The 22,191-nt window shown below is 49.7% G+C and overlaps 1 protein-coding gene across 1 annotated transcript; it reads left to right on the top strand.

Annotated features, from left to right (window-relative positions):
* Positions 1 to 464: 464 nt before the first annotated feature.
* On the top strand, positions 465 to 15,030 carry ARRDC4 (arrestin domain containing 4). Its single transcript, XM_066239045.1, has 8 exons — positions 465 to 913; positions 5,365 to 5,431; positions 6,596 to 6,743; positions 8,728 to 8,830; positions 9,772 to 10,028; positions 10,549 to 10,711; positions 11,600 to 11,754; positions 12,297 to 15,030. The coding sequence occupies exons 1-8, from the start codon at positions 625 to 627 to the stop codon at positions 12,351 to 12,353; spliced, it is 1,239 nt and encodes a 412-aa protein (XP_066095142.1). The 5' UTR covers positions 465 to 624; the 3' UTR covers positions 12,354 to 15,030.
* Positions 15,031 to 22,191: the final 7,161 nt, after the last annotated feature.

Below are 22,191 nucleotides of genomic sequence, written 5' to 3'. Positions count from 1 at the left end.
CCTCTCGGGCATTGCAGATGTAATCACAAACTCAACCAGTTCAGCCACAATAGCAAGTTCTAGGACGAACCCAGTGACTTCTGCAAGCGATCCTCACTCTGCCGCAAACCCCGCCCCCGTCCGTAACCATAGGAACGCTGACACGCCGCCATCCCGGGATTCCCGCTTCCGCCCCCTCCCGACCAAACATTGTTTCCCACTATCTGTCCACATGGGCGCACCACCTCATTATTGGTCAGTGCTCTACGACTGTGCCTCGTCCCAGCCAATAAACGGCCTGTGCACGTGCGCAGCGGTGTGTCCCGATAGGTCACAACTGCCTGATCACGCACTGCCTACCTGCGCCAGCCGGCGCGTGGGGCGCCAATGAAATGACTCAGTAACCGTTTACCACCAATCGGCACCGGCTGGGCCTCGCAGACGACCTATGGGCGCGCGCCGGGGGTGGGCTGTCCCGGCCCGGTTGCAGTCCCGGCGGGGTTTGTTAAAGCGATAGGCCCCAAGGCGCGGCAGGGCTCCACCGGGCAGCTCACGGGGGCCGCTGCGGCCCTGGGTGTGCGGCTTGCGCCGGTGACAACGGCGCCGCTCTGCTTCCGATCCTGGGTCCGGGCTGCAGCCGGCGGGATGGGCGGCGAGGCGGGGGCCGCTGCTGCCGCGGGCTCCGAGGGTCGCGTGAAGAGTCTGGGTCTGGTGTTCGAGGATGAGCACAAGGGCAGCTACTCCGGGGGCGAGACGGTGGCGGGGCACGTGCTGCTGGAGGTGGCCGAGCCCGTGGCCCTGCGCGCGCTACGCCTGGAGGCCCGCGGCCGCGCCGCTGTCGCCTGGAGCCCGAGCGACAGCCCCGCGACCCCGGCCTCCGCCTCGGAGGTGGAGTACCTGAACGTGCGCCTGAATCTGCGCGAGGCCCCGGCCGGTGAGCGCGGCGACCGGGGTGGGAGGGGGCGCGGCACCGGGCGATGTCCGCCTGCCGGGGGCGCCGTGGGGAGGGGGCGCGCGCGGGGTGGCGGAGCCTCAGCCTGGCCGCTGGTGACGCGCAGGGAACGACGCGTGCGCCCCCAGCGCGCGGCATCGGGCGCAGGCCCCACCTGGCGGCTCGGGACCTTCCTGGACCACTCTGGGAGTGAGCCGTTGTCATGGGAACTGTGATACCCAGTCTGGAACGCAGCACGCGGGGATCCAGGTCTTGTCCCCTCTGCGCTGAGGACTGGAGGGTGGCACCGAGTCTGGGAAGTTCCGTCTGGAGCCCATGGTTCAGGGACCGCCCCGCATCCCCTCCTGCATCTATAGGCTCGTTCTGGTTCTCGGTTCATGATGAATTAGCGGCATCTCTAGGAAGAGGGTAGGAGCCCCTGACCGGTAGCGGTTCAGAGGACGTGTTCCTCGGCCATCATACTTGGTGTTACTCTCTAGGGAACGCGGGTAACTTAAAGAGTTCTCTACTATACATTCTTTTTATTTAATTTTTTTTTCTTTTGTTTTCTTTTCACCTGCTTCCATCCCTGTGGGGTGGCAGGGGTCTGGGCATGGTGACAGTCTTTGGAGGGAAGATCACTCTTGTGGAGGAGTCCAGTTAAGTCTGTAGGCTTTTCCAGAAGTCTCCATGTGAGAACCTGCTGCACTGAGTACAGTTAACATTAGGTGCAAACACCAATTTCCATTAGTCATGAAATTACTAAGTACACTGAGTCTTAGCCTTCTTTTGGTTCGTGGAAGCTGTCTTACCTTTGCGCCTCAACAGCTTCTATCTAAAATAATGGTGCAGCTCCGCCCTCCAAGAGTAAAATGCACTATGTTATTAACCCTTGCCATGTGCTATACACAATCAATAAACTGTGCAGTTTTGCTGTGTGTACCCAGGTGTAGACTGCCCGCAGTTCAGTCCTCAAGGTCAAGGTGTGTGAGAACAAAGTGATCCCAGAAATTGCAGTTAGGAAAACCATAATTGGAACCGAAGCTGTCTCTCTGATCAGCAAGTGCAGTGGGTTGGGGGACTGGGTGCTGCCTTTGTGCCCTCGTGTCATCAGCGTGGCCTCCAGGATGGGCCAGCTTACGCCCGCCTCCCCCAGAGGTAACAGACCACATGGATTTTAGGGAGGGCTAACCAGAGAGAGAGAGAGAGGGAGAGGGAGAGGGGAGGGCCAGGGAGAGAGAAGGCAGTTGGTTTTGGTCCAGGACTTTGGACTCTGTCTCTGGGCCAGTGACTAGACTGAGTCAATAGTTAGACCTGCTTAGCAAATAACTTGTGAGGGGAAAATGATTTGGTACAATTTGGGCTATCAGCATTTTGATTCACAAAGTCAGATCTTTTTTCACTCTGGTGGGATGGGATGTCCAAATGTAAACAACGTGAATAGTTTGTTTTTAGAATGTATTATAACAAATATTGGCCAAAAAAAAAGTTTTTGGCCCTGGCCGGTTGGCTCAGTGGTAGAGCGTCGGCCTGGCGTGCAGAAGTCCCGGGTTCGATTTCCGGCCAGGGCACACAGAAGCGCCCATCTGCTTCTCCACCCCTCCCCCTCTCCTTCCTCTCTGTCTCTCTCTTCCCCTCCTGCATCCGAGGCTCCATTGGAACAGAAATGGCCCAGGCGCTGGGGATGGCTCTTTGGCCTCTGCCCCAGGCACTAGAGTGGCTCTGGTCGCAAGAGAGCGATGCCCTGGCCCCGGAGGGGTGGAGCATCGCCCCCTGGTGGGCAGAGCATCGCCCCTGGTTGGCGTGCCGGGTGGATCCCGGTGGGGCACATGCGGGAGTCTGTCTGGCTGTCTCATGCAGGAGTCTGTCTGGCTGTCTCTCCCCGTTTCCAACTTCAGAAAAATACTATACAAAAAAAAAAAAAGTTTTATTTTTTTAAAAAAACAGTTTTAGTTGATTTCATACAAAAAAAGAGAGAGAGAGAGATGACTCCTGATATCTGTAACTTTGCAGAGTTGTAGATTGCCAGGGTCATTAAGTTGCAGAACCTCGCTGAGCTTCAATCTCCTGAAGAGATTTTTAGCATATTGAGAGTTTGGGAAGTGTGGCTGTGGGGTCTATTTTCGAAATATCTCTTCAGAGAATTCTTTGGCATTTTTAATCTAACCCAACTACTTGCTGTCATTGTGACTGACTTTCTTCATACTTTTATTGAGACTTAGGTAGAGAGATAAGATGGACCAGAGCACTGGCTTCTGTTCTTGGTAACACCCCCCCCCCTCCCCTGCAGCGTGACCTCGTGGGAGCCCCGCATCCTTCCTGAGCCCTGAGCCCGGGATCCCACTGCTCCAGGGGGCCTGGGTTAGGAGCTGTGGCCACAGGACCATTAGCAAATGGATCATCTCCTTGTGACCCTTGTGACAAGGTAGTCCCCCCATGCATAAGGACACACAAGTCGGCTGGGGAACTTTTTTTAAAAATTCTAAATAAATATATGAAAAAGAAAGAAAACAAACATTAGATCCCAAATACTGTAGCCCACATGTATCAACTTTCTCAAGTGTTTTTCCTGTTTATGTTCTGACGTCATTAAAGTCTCATTATAGATATTTATTTCAGTTCCTGGGTTGTTTTGTCTGTGAACTTCGTCTCTGTCTCTCTTGTCCTCCTTCAGTCTCCTGGGCCACTGTGTGCCCCCTGCATGTCTGTGGTACCCTGCCTCCGGCTGTTCCCTCTCTGTAAGCCCCTCCCCACCCGTCTGGGTTTCCCCCCTGACCTTGGCTGCCAGGTGCCAGTCTCCAGGCCCCCCCCCCCAGGGCTCCAGCACTCCTTGGTCACTGCTTGTGCACAAAGGCCAGCTTCACACGCGTCCAGCCTCCTTCCCCTCTGCTCTGCTGGAGAGTTGAAGTTATTCACGTTTATTCTCCACTGACAGAAACGCTATAAATTTCAACCTCAGACGAAACCCACAGTTTTAAACATTGTCAAGTACTTTGTCATAGTGACCTGGCGACTGCAGATGAGAGCTGTGGCCCAGTGCACAGGGGTCCCTGTGGCTTCCCTGGCCTCTGGGGCCAGAGCTGCTGCAGAGCACACGGCTCAGGCCCTGGGGGCAGCTCCGGGCACAGGGTCCTGGCACGCGCTCTGTCTTTCAGCGTGGACTCACATACCTGGGACCTGTTCGCTGTGCCTCCAACTCACCCACCTGGGGATTAGTTCTATTCGAATGACCTCCAGTGACAAATATTCTGTTGACTTCCCCACAATATGTCCCACCCTGAAAACTGGGGGCAGGTTAGGAAGACAGGCCAGTAAGCTGTTCCTCTTCGCCAAAAGCTCAGGGTGTAAATGTTAACTGAGTTGGGTAAAGTCTTAGAAATCCAGCACTTAACTGAAAACAATATCCCACCTCACTGGTGAAACCTGCCTTTAAATTTTTTTTTTTTTTTTTTGAATGGAGACAGTAGAAGTCTTCACTTTAGTATCAAGTGACCATGCACATCTCAGAGAAAATTCTCAGTCTCTGCCATTCTTTCTTCATGTTAATCACCCCACTCCAGATGGAATTACGATGTGAACTTGACCATGGGAAGAAGGGAAAGTTTTCAAGTATCTCCAGAGAGCCCTCCCACCAACGCTGACACCTGGCCTTGGCTTTGCATCTGAATGACATGGGTGATGTCTGGTGCAGCCCTCAGAGGCTCAGCAGCACCCCCCACCCCCAGCTGGCTGGCCCACCCACAGTTTGCATCCTGGCCTTCCCACAGTCATCCATGAGCCTCAGCATGAAATTAAATGGCACCTGGCTGAACCAGGGCAGGAGGAGGGGTCGTGGTCATGCTTGGCGAAGCCCCTCTATATCCCAAGTTCACCAGCAAGTCACCCCCATTAGTCAGTAGACCCTGAGTATAAAGACACGACTCGGCTTAACAGCTTGTCCCATTGGATTGACTGTTCAGTATTATGCTCAGTGTGCACATTACAAATGAATTGTTCACCTCCTCTCCACCTCTGCGCAACAAGTGACATGCCCAAAATAAGTAGATCTATTTTTTTGCTTGATTAGTTTCCAGTCAAAATTAATATTGGTATTTGGTGTTAGTAATAGTGTACTGATGTTAATATACTCATGCTAGCATAAGAGTGGGGTAAAAAAATCTATACACATGTATGTGAGTGTGTGTACACATATTAATGTATCTGGGAGCCCTGGGCTTTGCCACTTTGTGGTTATAACTTAAGAGTAATTGTCTGTTTGACAACAGAAGCTATATATAGTACAAACCAATTCAAATTTTAATTGTCTAAATCTCAGTTTAATGAGCTTTTTGGAGTATAATAGATATTATACTCGGGAAAATCTCCTTTAAGAAAACATCTGCTCTAGGTGGGGAAACTTCCTGATCTAGTACTAACCTCAGTTAAAAATAGAATGTCTTTTTCTCCTCCTATAGATGAAGGCGTCCTCTTACTACAGCCTGGAAAGTACGAATTTCCATTCAGCTTCCAGCTTCCATCTGAGTGAGTAGAACCTCGAGAACATCTGTGGTCTCTTTCCTGCCACACGTCTGTCTGCGTGTGTGGGTGCCCGGTACCTCCTGACGCTCGGCCTCTGTATTCCAACGAACCCCTGGATACACTGCCCCTGCTCACACTCATTTCCCCTGGATACACCGCCCCTGCTCACACTCATTTCCCCTGGATACACCGCCCCTGCTCACACTCATATCCCCCTGGATACACCGCCCCTGCTCACACTCATTTCCCCTGGATACACCGCCCCTGCTCACACTCATTTCCCCCTGGACACACCGCCCCTGCTCACACTCATTTTCCCCTGGACACACCGCCCCTGCTCACACTCATTTTCCCCTGGACACACCGCCCCTGCTCACACTCATTTTCCCCTGGACACACCGCCCCTGCTCACACTCATTTTCCCCTGGATACACTGCCCCTGCTCACACTCATTTTCCCCTGGACACACCGCCCCTGCTCACACTCATTTTCCCCTGGATACACCGCCCCTGCTCACACTCATTTTCCCCTGGATACACCACCCCTGCTCACACTCATTTCCCCTGGATACACCGCCCCTGCTCACACTCATTTCCCCTGGATACACAACCCCTGCTCACACTCATTTCCCCTGGATACACAGCCCCTGCTCACACTCATTTCCCCTGGATACACAGCCCCTGCTCACACTCATTTCCCCTGGATACACAGCCCCTGCTCACACTCATTTCCCCTGGATACACCGCCCCTGCTCACACTCATTTCCCCTGGACACACCGCCCCTGCTCACACTCATTTTCCCCTGGACACACCGCCCCTGCTCACACTCATTTTCCCCTGGACACACCGCCCCTGCTCACACTCATTTTCCCCTGGATACACCGCCCCTGCTCACACTCATTTTCCCCTGGACACACCGCCCCTGCTCACACTCATTTTCCCCTGGACACACCGCCCCTGCTCACACTCATTTCCCCTGGATACACCGCCCCTGCTCACACTCATTTCCCCTGGACACACCGCCCCTGCTCACACTCATTTTCCCCTGGACACACCGCCCCTGCTCACACTCATTTTCCCTTGAACCAAACCAGCACGTCCGGAGCTTTTCCTGGTTCTGTTAAACTGAACGATGAAACATGCGTTCGTTTCCTTGGCTCCATTCAGCCTCCTCGCCACCTCGTTCACCGGGAAGTACGGAAGTATTCGGTACTGCGTGAGGGCCGTGGCGGAGCGGCCCACGCTCCCCGCCCAGAGCGTCAGGCGAGAATTCCACGTGGTCGGTCACATCGATGTCAACACGCCAGCGTTACTAGTGAGTCCTTTCCCCTTCCCTCCATCCCCCCGGCCCCCCTCGTCCCTTGCTCTCAAGGGCGGTGCCCACGTTTAGCCGGTTGAGTGCGAGCCTGCCCTGTCGCTTGCTGTCTCATACCGTCGTGGCACGCCCAGGCAGCCATGCTCAGCCTGTGCTGCGAGGCTGTGGATTACAGGCCGTGTGTGTCCACACGTCCATCACCGAGTGTGTCCACACGTCCATCACCATGTGTGTCCACACGTCCATCACGTCCTGGAGGCTGCTCTGGGCTCCCTCTGCCGACACGCTCACACAGGCTCCAATGCATTCATAAGGCTGCATAATGATAATGCTTATGCGTGTGCAGTACACACACACACACACACACACACACACGAAGAGTTGTCACTTTTACCACAACGGCCACACTCCTGGGGCTATGGCATTCTAAGCTCTCCAATAATAGCAGGTTGGGGACCAGTAATTACGGAAGAGTATTAATCACGCCCAGCCTGTGATTGAGGCTCCGGCCATTATTCCGTGGCGCCCCCCATTCTGCGTGTCATTTTCTCACATTAAGTAAGTGCGTGCAGCTGTCTGGGGGAGCCTTCACTTATCATTTCCTGTGACAGATTTGGCCACATTAAAGCATTGAACTTCTAATAATCCCCAGAAACCCTGGAGGCTGCTGAGAAAGATGAGGCTGTAAGTAACAACAGAATAGGCAAAGATGGAAGCTAATGAGCAAGATTCTTTCATCTAAACCCGTATTATCAAGATAATATAAAATTATACCTTGTGCTTTCACGATAGCTACTGGGACCTAATGGTTCTTCATTTAAATATGAATGATTTTTTTTTTTTTAACTTCATAGAAAATACAAGCTGACTGAAACTTGCCGTCAGTGACACTGGCACTACAAAGCCACCATTTTTAGTAGTGGAGGTTTCTTTTTAGAGCCATTGTTTTTAAAGATAAGGAAAAAAAACCAGGAGTTAAAAGTTGTTTCTATTTTTGCATGAAAATAGAATAGAATGTACGCTAATGCTCACCTTTAAGATTGTGAATATGCAACCGATGTGGCCCAAGTCCTAAACTAGCTGGCCCCCTGCTGACCTGTTGTATGGCTGGCTGACCACCTGCTTTAATGCCTGTTTGTAAATTGACAATGCTAAGTGTCTTTGAACTACTTCTAAACTCTGTGGGGCTGGCCATTGTGGCAAGTGACTAGAGATTTTATTTCACTTACTTTATTTGCCAAAAAGAGATACTATTTATCCTCTATTCTTTCTATAAATAAAGAAGAACATTATAACTTTAGGTTTTACAGTGAGCTTGTGGTTGGTGCACCTTTTGTAACCTGAGCCTTTTAGCTTGTGTCATTTCTTTTGATACAATTGAGTATAAAGTGGGGTGGTGCATTCTGTCATCTCTGGGTTTGTAACACTGTGTGTCTTCCTACCTTTACGCCAAACCACAGACCATTAAAGTTAGACACACTTGAAACGACGTTCTGCCTGATCATGCTTTTTTTTGAAGAGGGAAAAAGGCTATTTGCGTATTCCACCTTTTAAATGCCAATACAGATGGAACATTCTGATTGATTTTTACACCATTTCTCCTTTGACTTGATTTACACATAAAAAGTCCTAAAAGAATAGCTCTGACAGGGTAACAGGTACCACTAGTGGTTTTGGTTGCTTTTCTAAGGGGTGCAGTACCATTTCCCAGAAACACGACGGCTATTGGGCAAAACAGTGGTGTCACCCTCATGTGAACCTGAAAGTTCATCCGAGTTTCCCTAAACAGGGAACGGTTTTGAACGCTTTGTGTTTCAGTAAGTAAAGTATTTTACCTACTATGATGACACATAAGAAAATTTCATTTGTTTTTTTGGAAGACATTTCTTTCTAACGGCTTAAATTAAGAATCACCTACTTTTAAGTTGTGTGAATCTTCTAGACTGGTTTCATTAATGCTGTCGTCTTGTTTGAAATTCTCAAGACCCCTGTATTGAAAACCCAAGAGAAGATGGTTGGCTGTTGGTTTTTCACTTCCGGTCCGGTCTCACTGAGCGCCAAGATTGAAAGAAAGGGCTATTGTAATGGTAAGCAAAATGTCGGAAAGTTCAGATTGGAAGATTCATTCATTTTATTAGCTAATTTGAAGTGATTTTAAATCCTGTCCATCGTAATTAATGAAATATATACTATTTTAAAACATAAATAATAAGTGTTTCTGTCTTTAATATAAATAACTGATATTCAGATATTTTTGAGTGGGTTAGTAGATGTCAGTAAAACTGGTATTCCCGCCCTCAATCCTGTGACGTCAGTAACAAGGACAAACACTAGAAGCGTGGGGAAATGCTGGCATCTTATTTTAATGTTGTGGAAAAGTGTCCGCAGCTGCGGTGCCCGGAGGAGAGCTCTTGTACAGTGAACGTGCTCTTAGGCACCGACTCCCTGCTGGGAATACCAGCACGGGGGCTAGGACGCAGACCTTCAGCAAACTGACAGTCAGGTTGGTATGAGGACTGCCACTTATGAAGGGCCCGATTCCGTGCGGTTTATCTGGCCTGTGCTCCCGGGCCCTGGCTTATTGAAAGTCAGTGGGAGCTGTCTGATGGGGATGGAGCTTCCCTGCTCCCTCCACTGGATGCTTGCTTCTTACTCTGGAGTCCTTGAGAGCAGACGCTTTGTTCTCAGGTTGGGCAGATTTTAATTGGGTGGGTGCTAATGAGTTTGTTAGTGACCTTTTGTGTTTAATGTGATACTCAACCATTTACTTGCAGTCTTATCTTCATTTGGAAGGCACTGGTTAGGACCATAACTTTAGAATTGGTGAGCAATGCAGTAATCAGAAAACCTGCTGCGACCTGCTGGATTGACAAGAGAAGTTTGGAATCAGGGCTTTCCAGTTTGTTGCAGTTTTGTTGTAAATCTTTCAGCTCTAATTGGTAACAGCTCTGTTCCACCCCGGTGAGAATTTTTTGGGAAGTCTCTGAAGGATTCTCTCTCCCTCTCTCTCTCTCTTTTCTCTCTTTAGGAGAAGCAATTCCAATCTACGCAGAAATAGAGAACTGTTCCTCCCGACTGATTGTTCCAAAAGCTGCTATCTTCCAAACCCAGACGTACGTGGCCAGTGGGAAAACAAAGACGGTCCGGCACATGGTCGCCCACGTGCGCGGGAACCACATCGCCTCGGGCACCACCGACACATGGAACGGGAAGATGCTGAAGATCCCGCCCGTCACCCCCTCCATCCTGGGCTGCCGCCTCATCCGGGTGGACTACTCCTTAGCCGTAAGCAGAGTGCTTTTTAAAATTCACCGTGTGCAGAATGGAGCTGTCACGGTGCCGTTACTGGGAATGTGCACCTGATACTGAGCAAAATGTCATTTTAGGTCAACAGCATCACAACAAATTGTGAAATACATGAAAATCGGCCTTTGTAATTCATGCAAAACTCTCCCCCCCCCCCCGGGATTTAATTAAATGACATAAAGGAATTTAGGTGCATTATGGGTGCTTGTCATGTTGAAGATACATCCTTCCTTTCCTGTAGTTCTTGTGGGAGCCGTGCTCACTCTCAGTGGAGTAGGCTGAGGCCAGTGCCCCATCACAGAGTGGTCACTGCATCTTCCTGTGGTTTGCTCTGCACATCACTGTTCCAGACAGTGTATAATATATTGGGGGGGGAGGGGTGGTGGTGAGTGACAAAGGCATTTGTTTCTATGAAAAAATAGATGAATCAGCTATTTTTACTATGAGGTTTAAATTTTTTTGGTGCCTCTCTCTTTTTCTCTCCTTCTTGGTATAATAGGTGTACATTCACATTCCCGGTGCTAAAAAGCTGATGCTGGAGCTGCCCCTCGTCATTGGCACGATTCCCTACAGTGGCTTTGGCAGCAGGAACTGCAGCATGGCAAGCCGGTTCAGTGTGGACGTGAGCTGGTGGGCCCTGACGCTGCCGGAGCGGCCAGAAGGTACGGGCTGTGCGTGCTCAGCTGTGCACAGAGGGCCCGGGGCCGGGCACGAGACAGGCCGCACTCAGCCGTGCACAGAGGGCCCGGGGCCGGGCACGAGACAGGCCGCGCTCAGCCGTGCACAGAGGGCCCGGGGCCGGGCACGAGACAGGCCGCGCTCAGCCGTGCACAGAGGGCCCGGGGCCGGGCACGAGACAGGCCGCGCTCAGCCGTGCACAGAGGGCCCGGGGCCGGGCACGAGACAGGCCTCGCTCAGCCGTGCACAGAGGGCCCGGGGCCGGGCACGAGACAGGCCGCGCTCAGCCGTGCACAGAGGGCCCGGGGCCGGGCACGAGACAGGCCGCGCTCAGCTGTGCACAGAGGGCCCAGAGCTGGGCACAAGACAGGCAGCGCTCAGGTGGTAAATCCTGCAGCCCCCAGAACCCCCCTTGCTCTTCCTGTTACTAAAACCCACCGAACATCATTCCTGGAAGGGACTCTGAGTGTTGAGCTCATCCCGGATGCACAGCTGCCAACGCCAGATCCAGGAATAAAACCTACATTTCCTGATTCTGCTTTAGGATAGCAGAACAGCAGACAGTTGCCAGAATGCAAGCACAGAGTGTCCTGTATTTTCTGTAGCCACATTTCAACGACTTCGTTTTACGTAGACTGTAACACACGTCTCCAAAGAGTAGAATATAATCAATGCTAGTAGGAGTAGTTTCATAAAAGCAGAAGCTTCCCAGTGTTTTGTTGTAAGGGGCAGAGAAACTGTCTGATTGGGGGGAAGGCTCACTATTGTCTTGTCTTCCACTTGAGAAAGACGTCTTGCTTGTGTCAGCGTTGAGGGGCCGATGGGGTCTGGCCTGGTGCGGATTTCTGAGATCACCTCCGTGTTTGTTCCAGCGCCTCCAGACTACTCCGACGTGGTGTCAGAAGACGAGGTCTCCAGCCGCACCCCGCCCTACCCTCAGCCACCCCGCTGGGAGGGGGGCGCCCGCTGCCCTGTGTTCGCTTGTGTCCGGGACTTCCGCTTCCAGCCCCCACCTCTTTATTCAGAGGTAAACAAAACAAAGAAAAATTTGACTTGCATTGCTCTGTTTGTAAATAACCCTGTGTCAGTGTCTTGCTAATTTCTAATTAGTGGGGGATACCTATTTCAAAAATACGTTTTTTACTGTTGCATTTCCACCTTCACAATATTTTCCTTGTGCTCTATAGCAGCAGCTGTCACCCTTTTTACGCTGGGGGACCAGTGAGAATAGGGGAATTATTTGGGGGACCGCTAAGGCAGAAATCACTCTGAGCATGAGCAAATTTGACTAAGATGATTCGGTCTATAATTTTCACACATCAGGGTGGTTAACTCTTGTGCAGACCAGCACAAAACTTCCGGTGGGCAGGTCTGCAGACGGGCGGTTGCTAATCACCACTAGCGTGCTGCAGCACAGGTCAGGCTGGTGGCCGGGCCTGCGCGTGATGGAGCACCGAAGCGGGCTCCGGGGACTAACAACCGCAGGCTCTGAGCCGTCACAGGATTAGAACTCGGTCCTGGAGTCGCCGTGCAGAGCGCTCCCATGGTGACTGGCTGCTGTCTTTGCAGGTGGACCCACATCCCAGTAACGTGACAGAGACCCGGCCTGTTCCCTTCATCCTCTGAACACGCTTCAGAGGCCACTGTGACCACCACCAAAGGAATGCTGGCACCTTCCCCTGCCCTCCTGGGGACGAGGGAGGGAAGGCTTGCTTCAGAACAGAAACGAACGTCCATACCAAGAAAGTAAAGAACACGTGGGCTTTCCAGAGGGCCAGAGAGGTTGTCCAAGTTTATGGTGGGGCCACAGTCCCTTTGAAGAATGGGTGAGAAATACAAAGTCACAGAGTAACGGGTCCCGGTGGTGACAAGGGTGAGAAGGGAGCCTGTGCTGACCTGAGCAACCGGCCTCCATGTCAGCAGGAGGGGACTGGGCTGTGTGCCTTCCACAGTGTTCTCAGGGTGGATGGAGTGTGGAACAGGTACTGACGCATGTGGACATCCGGGGGCGGGGCGCCTGATGGTGGGGACGTGGGCAGCACAGGGACAAGCAGGGACGCGAAAGGCCACTCGGAACACACAAAGACCCTCGGGTGCCGGGTCGGCCTGGTTCCTCCCGGACCCCATGGGTGCCGGGGTCGGCCTGGTTCCTCCTGGATCCCATGGGTGCCGGGGTCGGCCTGGTTCCTCCTGGATTTCATGGGTGCTGGGGTCGGCCTGGTTCCTCCCGGATCCCATGGGTGCCGGGGTCGGTGTGATTCCTCCCGGACCCTGAGGGTGCCGGGTTGGCCCAGTTCCTCCCGGACCCCGGGGGACGGAAGTCCATGCAAGACCCTCCCCAAGGAGTGTGGTCTTAGGAGGTTCCCATGAAGCGACTCGGTTTTCACTCCTTCCAGGGCAGTGTAGAATGTAGCATATGACCTGGCGCTGGAATGTTACAAAACCAACAGAAACAGGCCCTTGAAAGGCTTGTCAGCCCGAAGGGGAAACACGTTTCGTCGAAGGCGGTGACTTTGACCCTCTTGAATCACTGTGACAGGACATGTGATTGCTTTTCCTCATGTCTTACGCACCTAAGAGCCTTTCAGACAGACGGAAGGAAGGTCGCCCCTTTAGGATACCTTCAACTACCCGAGGAGGAGAAAGGGGCCTTTCCCTCACCTGCCTCTGGTGGGGATCAGGTTGTCTTAAGTCTCAGCCTGACCCATCACTGCACCCGAAACCAACCCGGGGGAATCCCTCACGGGCAGCAGGAGGTGCAGGCCAAGGTATGTCTACCACAGGGTGTTTCAGAAGAAACACAATCAAAGTAGGGCAGAAATGCCATTAGATTAGATTCTAAAAGAAGAAGGTAGCCACTGCCGGTACCTTGTCAGAGTGACCCTGTTAAACTGATCTTCCGGTTTGGGTGCAGTGTTCTGATGGCATTTCCCCCAAGGATGCTGAGACCAGCAGGGGTTTGTTGCTGCTGGGTCTGAGGAGTGCTGTGCTGCCCCTCCGCGCTCCTGTGCAGTTACACGCTCCCTCGCTGTGCCTCTCACACTGTGGGTTTGTGAGCTGAGAGCACTTCGGGACAGGAGGGGCGGGAGGCAGGTTCCTGCCATGGAACGGGGGACCCGCTGAGCGGTGGGTTCCCTCCGTGTCATGAAGGTTGGATCGAGAAACCCGGGTTCCCATGAGAACACTGCCTTTCATTCAACAGCACGGCTCTCTCTCGGTCGTACACTCAGTGAGAGCCTTCTAAGGTGAAATTCTGCATTTAAACATTAATTGGCCATTTCATGTTTTCCTCCAAACATGTAAATGCATGTTGTCCCCTTCTGGACAGACCTCCTCCCCTGTGGTTGTGTAAGTGGCACACACATTTCCTCTGGTGTAAGCCGCTGTTTAAAAACCCCAGTGCACGACGGCTCCACCAACACATGCGACACTGAACTCGTCACAAAACCGTTCACTGCTCTGGTTTTTAATTTCGCTTATTTCCGCGCGTGTTTGAAAACAGCTTGTGTGTGTGTGTAAGTGCTGTTGAAAGGGTTTTATTTTTCCTTTTAAAAAGATTCTCTTCCACTATTTATTAGCTCTAAAACTGTAGCTACACGCCTTGTCAAGACTGTCCCTCACCGTGATACTAGAACAGTAACGGCAGGGAACAGGGCGGGGGAAGAGAAAGTCTAATTACTTGGCTCCAGGTAGAAGAGCAACTACTTACTAGGATCCTTCACTGGGGCTGTCTGATCGCCGGTACTAGAGAAGTCACGAGGGGAACCCAGAAAGCAGAAGTGAAGCTGCTACTGTCACACTTAGAGGACCACTCAGATGTGTGGTCTGCCTCACTGTGTTCCTGCCAGTCTGTCAGACCTTCAGCGGTGGGTTGAAACTGCAGATCTTTCCTTAAGAAGTTATTTATGATCATAGAAGATTCTACATTGAGACAGAAAATACTTGGAAATGAAGGTAAAAATTCAGCTGCTCTCTGCTTGTGTGTTATTCTCAGGCTTAGTTTGCAAAGAAACTGTGGCCTTAGAATTTTCTTTTCAATGCAAAACTTGCAATATTCAAAACGTGCGGCTCTGGCACACGGAATCCTGTGGCAGATCTACATTTTTGTTCGTTTGTTTTGCACAATTAAGAAACTCAATGGACAGGGGTTATGTTTCTGATGAGTTGACTGTGAAAGCTTTTTTTATTTGTTTATATTAAAAATGTAACACTTTAACCCACAGGGAAAAAAATGAAGATTGTATTTTGTACTTCTGTTTGAACCCTATGGGTTCTTTTTGTTAAATAAAATGATTTCACTGAGGCTCTGAGTTGCTGGTTTTGTGTTCATATGACTGACTTGGATTGTTACAGACTTAAGGTAGATGGGTACGCAAGTGACAGCTTGCAGCTGTTGAGATGCTGTGTCTGTGCTGTCATGGGCCCTGCACATCCCGAGCCTGTGCTCATAGTGGGCTCGGTTTCCCCAAGATGAAAAAGTAGTTAAGATGCATAAATAAGCTTAAGCTATACTGGTGGTCGGCAGAGCATAGCCACCTTTATTCCCCAGTGACAGTGGCCTCTTTAACGCTTCTGGAGTCTCCATGTTCCTGGGCCAGAATCACCCCAGATTTGATTTAGCTGGTCTGGTGGGAAGTCACTCGCCCCACACTGGGGGACACTGACCTAAATAAACCTACCCCTTCCACCCAAATACTCATGGACAAAAGCTGTGTGTTTTCTACAGGGAATTAGAAAACTGACCAGACCCCTCTGTCCTGGAAAATTAACCTTATCTAATTTACCACTAATTTATCTAAGTGGTAAAAGTTAGCCCAGTAGTTTACCCTCATCTGTTTACAATACTAGAGATGGTGTTAAATAATAAATAGGTCATCGCTGCATCCACATTTGCAATATCATGAAATTCAGATACTGGTTTCATACAATAAACATTGAGGCAGAATTCACTGAAGTATCATGGTTTACACTGAAAAGCAGTGACTTATAAAATTTAGGGCTAAGCGGGACACTACAGAGAATCTAGGACAAAGTCATCATATTACAAGTGAGGATACCCAAACCCAGAAGTCTGACCTGGAAGTCTGACCCACATTCTCTGTGATCTCTGCTCACTCCCAACACTTACTGATTCCACCGCGTTCACAAAAGTCATGGAAACAGTAATTGCTTTGAATTACACGGTGCAAGCTTCGCAGACGCGGTTGGTGCCAAGCATGGCCAAATTGGATTTTCCGTGTTTATATCTAAAAGCCCAGACTCCTGAAAGGTTACCCCGTCTTTGCCTAAATTGCTTCCAGAATGTTTCTGATTACTAGCTGGAGCCCTTTTCTTCAGCAGACACATTTGTTTCTAACTTTATATTGTGAAATAATTCTACACTCAAGAAGTTACAGTAATAGCAGAGCGATCCCGTGTAGCTGATGCCCGGTCTACCCCATAGGTTCTCAAAATCAGGAAACTGATGTTGACAGGATACATTCAATCAAGGAGAGAGTTCAGGCCTTACTTGGATTTCACCTGGTTTTGAATGTACTCCTTGTTCGTGTGTGTGTGTGTGTGTGTGTGTGTGTGTGTGTATAGTTCTGTGACATTTGACCACATATCTGAGTTTACATCATCACCACAATCAAGATAAATCTATCACTACCGGAAACTCCTGGCTGCCCATGGGTCACACTCCCCTTCCCTAACCCCTGACCCATCTGTTCTCTCTCTGTGATACTGTCATTTGGAGAATGCTAAATAAAAAGAACCATTCAATACCTATCTTTCCAATTCGGTTTTTCACTCAGCATCACCTTGAAGATCTAGGCAAGTTACTGTATCAATAGTTGGTGCCTTTCTGTTTCAATCGAGACATTTTAAAAGAAACAAATAGACTTAAAGTTTTGTTTTATGACTTGCGAAGGAAACCTGTAAAATTTATGTGCAAAATCTGTAACATTTATGTGCACCGGATACCTTCGTCAATATTTTGGCTTTGAATTTGGGAACTACGGTTTTATGTTGGAAATAGCTAAATGCAGGTTCACACAAACTTTTAAGGGCTCATTTATAGCTTGCCTAAGCACTTGAAGTATTTTTCCTTTAAATAGCAAGCTCTGCGTTATACATGAGCAAGTTACAGCTGTGATGGAGTATAAACCACAGAGAGACTACCTTGGACTGTCATACCATCAGTTTCTGCGTGTGCTAAATGTAATGCAGATTGTGCTGGGTGGAAACGACATTTGCCTCTGTAGTAAATCTTTTCAGTGTTTTGTTTTCTTTTTTTCTGTCCTTTAATTCCCTTCTTTCCAGTCCCATTTCCTAATATCTGAGATGAAAAGCCCACTTGTAAGCTGAGAAAAATTAACTATAAAATACATGCTTCTTCTCAGTGAAATAGTATTATAAATCACGGGCTGACTGCCTGACCTGTGATGGCACCGTGGGTGGTGTGTCGACCTGGAGTGCTGAGGTCTCCGGTTCAAGGCCCCGGACTTGCCCAGTCAAGCACATACAAGAAGCAACTATAAATTCATGCTTCCCATTTCTCCCCTTCACCTTTCTCTCGCTCTCTCTTCTCTCTCTAAAATGAATAAATAAAATCTTTTAAAAATAAAATATGGGCTGACTCTTTGAGAGTATTAAGGTTTTTTTGGACAGGAGAACTCATTTTATAGAAGCCATAACATACGGACCTGAGGAATTTGAGGTGTCAGGAAAATATTAAATGAGTAAACTGAGGGTCTCAGGTGCCAGGAATTTATCTTCATCTTAAAAAAAAAGTTATCGCGTGGTACAAGAATCACTGGGCCCCTCTGCTCCCAGCCCCAAATCTGTTTACGAACTAAAACGCATAATGTTCCAAAACAGAATAACACCCCTCGTGTATATGATGTTTACTGTGTTCTTTATACACAAATTCACTTTACCTTTATATAAAGATGCCATGGGTTGCTTTTTTTTTCTTTTCTTTTTTATTTTTGGTCTTAGATGCTGGAATCAAAGAGTCCATGTGATAAGAATTTAAGGTATGAGGGCTTATCTTTATTTGCTATCCCTGCAAATACTCAGACTTGTCTGGACTGGTGTATTGATTCAATGCGAGTCAAGTATCAAGGTTGATGGTCCACAGTTAATTAGCTTCCTTCAAAATACGGCGCACAGACTCAGACAGGCTGCTTCGGGAGGGAGCGGAGACTTTGCCCACAGGCAAGACAGCTCATCAAAAACTGCTTTGTTTACACACCTGGGGACTCTGGAGAAGGCACATCCTCAGCAGCAGCCCCCCACCGTGGTGGGGACAACACGAAGGGTGTGCCTGAATTTTGGTATTTGGCGCACTAGTAGTGGGCAGTGAATAGATCAAGGGTGAAGAACAGGCTTTGAACAGGACAATCCTGTATTTCTTACACACCCTGAATCACTGTAGTACAGGAACTTACAAGCAAAACCCCAAGGTTGGAGCACAATAGTCCCTGGCGTAACTAGGGAGGCTCTGGGAGCCCAGGTGAGTGTGTGTGAGAAGCCCTGGCCCAGTAGCTCAGTTGGTTAGAGTCTCATCCCGATAAGCCAAGCTTTCAACTTCGATCCCGGGTCGGGGCACATACAAGCATCAACCACTGAATGCATAAAATAAGTGGAAAAACAAGACAATGTCTCTATCTCTCTTTCCCCCTCCCTATCCTTTCTCTCTAAAACCAATAAACAAACAAACTACATTGTTATAAATCAGTTTCAATAGTTTATTATGGAGTAACAGTTCACAAGCCTAATCATTTTTATATATTTCTTCTCCTGCCTAAATTAAAAGGAGTTTAAGAAGTATGTGTATGCCTGTACATAGGAGGACTATGATATTAAGAAAAAAAGTCTCTAGCCTCCTTTACGTGCCTTAAGAGAGGATCAAGCCGAAGACACCTGGCCACTCTCCTAAAGAGAACCTGCTTCTAAAGAGGTGGATTTAAAAGCAAGTCTCAGGGTTTGTTATTCCGGCCTTTGAGATCAGTGCAGAATGCCAGGGCCCCAGGAAACTGCAGCAATGAACGCCCACTTGGACCTTATCTGACATAACAAAACACCTAGGTAGAGATGTCAGAAGATAACCTCTCTGAAACCCTAATGGCTGCCATCAGCAACAGCTGCTTCCCTAAGTGAATGGCAGGATCTCAACGGATAAAGGGGAGGTTTTAAAGAAAATTCATAGCCTGACCAGTCAGTCGGTGGTGCAGTGGATAGAGTGTCGGACTGGGATGCGGAGGACCCAGATTCGAGACCCCGAGGTTGCCAGCTTGAGCACGGGCTCATCTGGTTTGAGCAAAAGCTCACCAGCTTGGACCCAAGGTCGCTGGCTCGAGCAAGGGGTCACTCGGTCTGCTGAAGGCCCACGGTCAAGGGGCCTTCATATGAGAAAGCAATCAGTGAACAACTAAGGTGTCGCAATGAAAAACTGATGATTGATGCTTCTCATCTCTCTCTCAGTTCCTGTCTGTCTGTCCCTATCTATCCCTCTCTCTGACTCTCTCTCTGTAAAAAAAAAAAAAAGATAATTAATTGCATTGTACTCGAAGTCATTTTCAAACAACTACTCCGGCACTGTCCTCCCAGAAACAAAACACCCCGCCGCCAGTGGGAGGGTGCTGGAGACGGTATCGACCCTCCTGGCAGAGGGAGTTTCTGACAGTCCCACGTTTGCAGAAGTCTTGGGGGGGGGGTTGGGGGGGGGGAGGACTGAGTTGGTGGCAGCCGGACACGTTAGCCGTCCTCCTTCAGCCTCACCCGGCCCTGGACGGACACGTTAGCCGTCCTCCTTCAGCCTCACCCGGCCCTGGACGGACACGTTAGCCGTCCTCCTTCAGCCTCACCCGGCCCTGGACGGACACGTTAGCCGTCCTCCTTCAGCCTCACCCGGCCCTGGACGGACACGTTAGCCGTCCTCCTTCAGCCTCACCCGGCCATGGACCCCAGGGCTTCAGCTGTATCCTGACTGATTCCAGATCAACAGTCCCTCAGCGGCTCCAAGGTACATGCTGGTGGGAGCTGCTAGGTGTCTCATGACCCCAAGTCTCGTCTAAGCCTGGGCACCTGAGCACCCACCCGCCTTGCTCAGCCACCACCTCCCACTGACTGTGTGACCCACATGGAGGACCGGGCACATTGCACACCACTCCCCAACCATTTTCCAGGTATCACACCCCTCAGTGAGCTCTGGCTCAGGGTCCATCCAGCAAGGGTCCTTCCCTCTGCACCATGATAGGCAGAGTCACAGAAAAGCAGGGAGTGTCCGAGCGAGACTGCAGGAGGGACTAACACCCAGCTTCCACAGACACCACCAGACAACCAACCACTGGCCCCTTCGAATGAGACTAGACAGAGGATTGTCAAATTTACACAAACAGGCCTTCCCGAAAAACCCAAACCCTGCAGAGAGGCAGGGGACACAGGATGAATAAATATATCCTTTGGCGGAAGAAGCACTTCTGAGCCTATGGGTCACTGTCAGAGGAGGTCAGGCCCCGGGGTCCCCAGGCCATGAGGGGTAAGCTCGAGGTTGCTCACCTGGGTGTCCACAGGAAGGAAGGGGGCCCTGATGGAGCCATGGCCTGGCTGTGCCCTTCACCTTTGTTCTCACTGCCTGCTCCGCAGCAGCCTGGCCCCGGGGTGGACGGAGCCCTGTCAAGGATGTGGCACTTATATCTCTCATCTGAGCTTTCTCTCAGAAGGCATCCCTGTGGGCCTCGCAGAGACTCAGAAACCCAGGGAATTTTTATATTTATTACAGAGAGAGATGAGCATCCATTCAGCCTGTTTTCATAAACACAGACTGGCAATTAACGTGTTTGGTTCAAAAGCCTTCAAACGTTCATACATCCATTTGCACGCTGAAATGGCTCCGTGGCGCAGTCAAGCAGGTGGTTAACTATATGTATATTAAATTCATAGAGAAACTGGTAATTTTCAATTATAATTGTCAGTTCACAGTTTACATGGTAAGAATTTTTTGAATAGACCCATTAGCTGATTTAGTGAGCCGGGGTTTTTATAAATCATAGTTTATTTGCTTATTCTACTTATAAAGGAGAAGTTTTTAGGTTTCTCCCATGAATCAATAAATATTTACTTTGGTCTTTATTCGGCCCAAATGCCAAGTTTGACAATGGATGAAATATCTTCGGGTTTTTCTTGAACAGCTGTTTGAATGCGGCTGTCTTAGCTATTGGTCTGTTTAGTATTATTACTCAGATAATGGTCTGAAAGTTTTATTCATTTGCTATTAATTTGTTTTTTATAAATAAAAGTCAAAAGGGGGCTGAATCGCAGTTTCTGTGGGATTTTACAACATATTGTACTTTCCTGGTAATATCTTTTTGACAATAGCAACTTTTGAGTCAATGAAAATCTGTCCCATTTGTCTAAATGATATCCTTTCAAAGCAAAACTCGGAAATATATATCTCACTGACTCGTGCCTAATAAAATTTGATCATTTTTTGTCATTGCGGATAATATTTCCTTGTTCCCTGTGGGTCCAGCCAGATTTTTTTTTTTTTACGCTAAACAGAAGGATTGTGAGACGGGGCACAGCCACTCGACTGCGGTGACTGACGTCTTCGACGCGGGCACCCAGGAGCCACACTCGGAGAAGAAGCTGAGTTACTCTGGCTCCGATGAGCACACGGCAGAAGAAAACATGAAGAAGAAAGACTGGATTTCGGATCCCTGGGAAACGTCACGTGTCCTCTGGTAAACCCCCCCCCCATAAGCGGCCAGACATTTTGAACAGACATAAATCTGTTGTCTTCCTTTAAAAGTCAATGCCTAAAAGGCTCGCTCCCGCTAGTCCCCGAAGAAAGCATTCCTTGCAGGGGACAGGAAGCTCCACTCCGTGAAGCGACCCAAAGTTCCCTCTTCGCTTAAGTCCGCTGAGTAGGAAACCGCAGAAGTTTCCTTCTCGAAATCTATGCTTACGGGCAACGGAAGAGCCTTTCCTGGAAAGAGAGGTCAGAGTCTCCTCTTCATCAGAGGAAAACGATCCAGTCAGAGTCACTGAAGAGAGTGGAAACACCAGCCAGCCAGACACCGGCTCCCCGAGCACACAGCCTCAGGCACGTCACCTCACGGCGCTGGGCCGCCTCCGTATCTCAGCAGTGGGAACCCTAACACAATGTCACCGCTCGTTCAGGGTAGTGATGGGGTTGCATCTGCAAAGCACAGATTTCATCAAGTGCAAAGCCATGTGGATGTTCGGTAAGTGTTAGGCAAGTCTGGGAAAATCCGGGCATTCCTTTGTTTCAACAGTGAGATGAGTGAAATTTGATTTTTGGAAGATCTGACATCCTGACAACCCCCACCCTGCACGGTCCTGAACGGTTCCCCAAACCAACCCTGAGTCTCCTCCCACAGCTGCTGCGGGGTCCGGAGCTGCCACCCTATTGGACCCTGGTGGCCTAATTCCACCAAGTACTTGCGTTATCAGC

This window comes from Saccopteryx bilineata, chromosome 7 (assembly GCF_036850765.1).
Source record: "Saccopteryx bilineata isolate mSacBil1 chromosome 7, mSacBil1_pri_phased_curated, whole genome shotgun sequence".
NCBI lineage: Eukaryota > Metazoa > Chordata > Mammalia > Chiroptera > Emballonuridae > Saccopteryx > Saccopteryx bilineata.
Note: the sequence above shows the minus strand (reverse complement) of the source record. Positions and strands in the feature narration are given on the sequence as shown.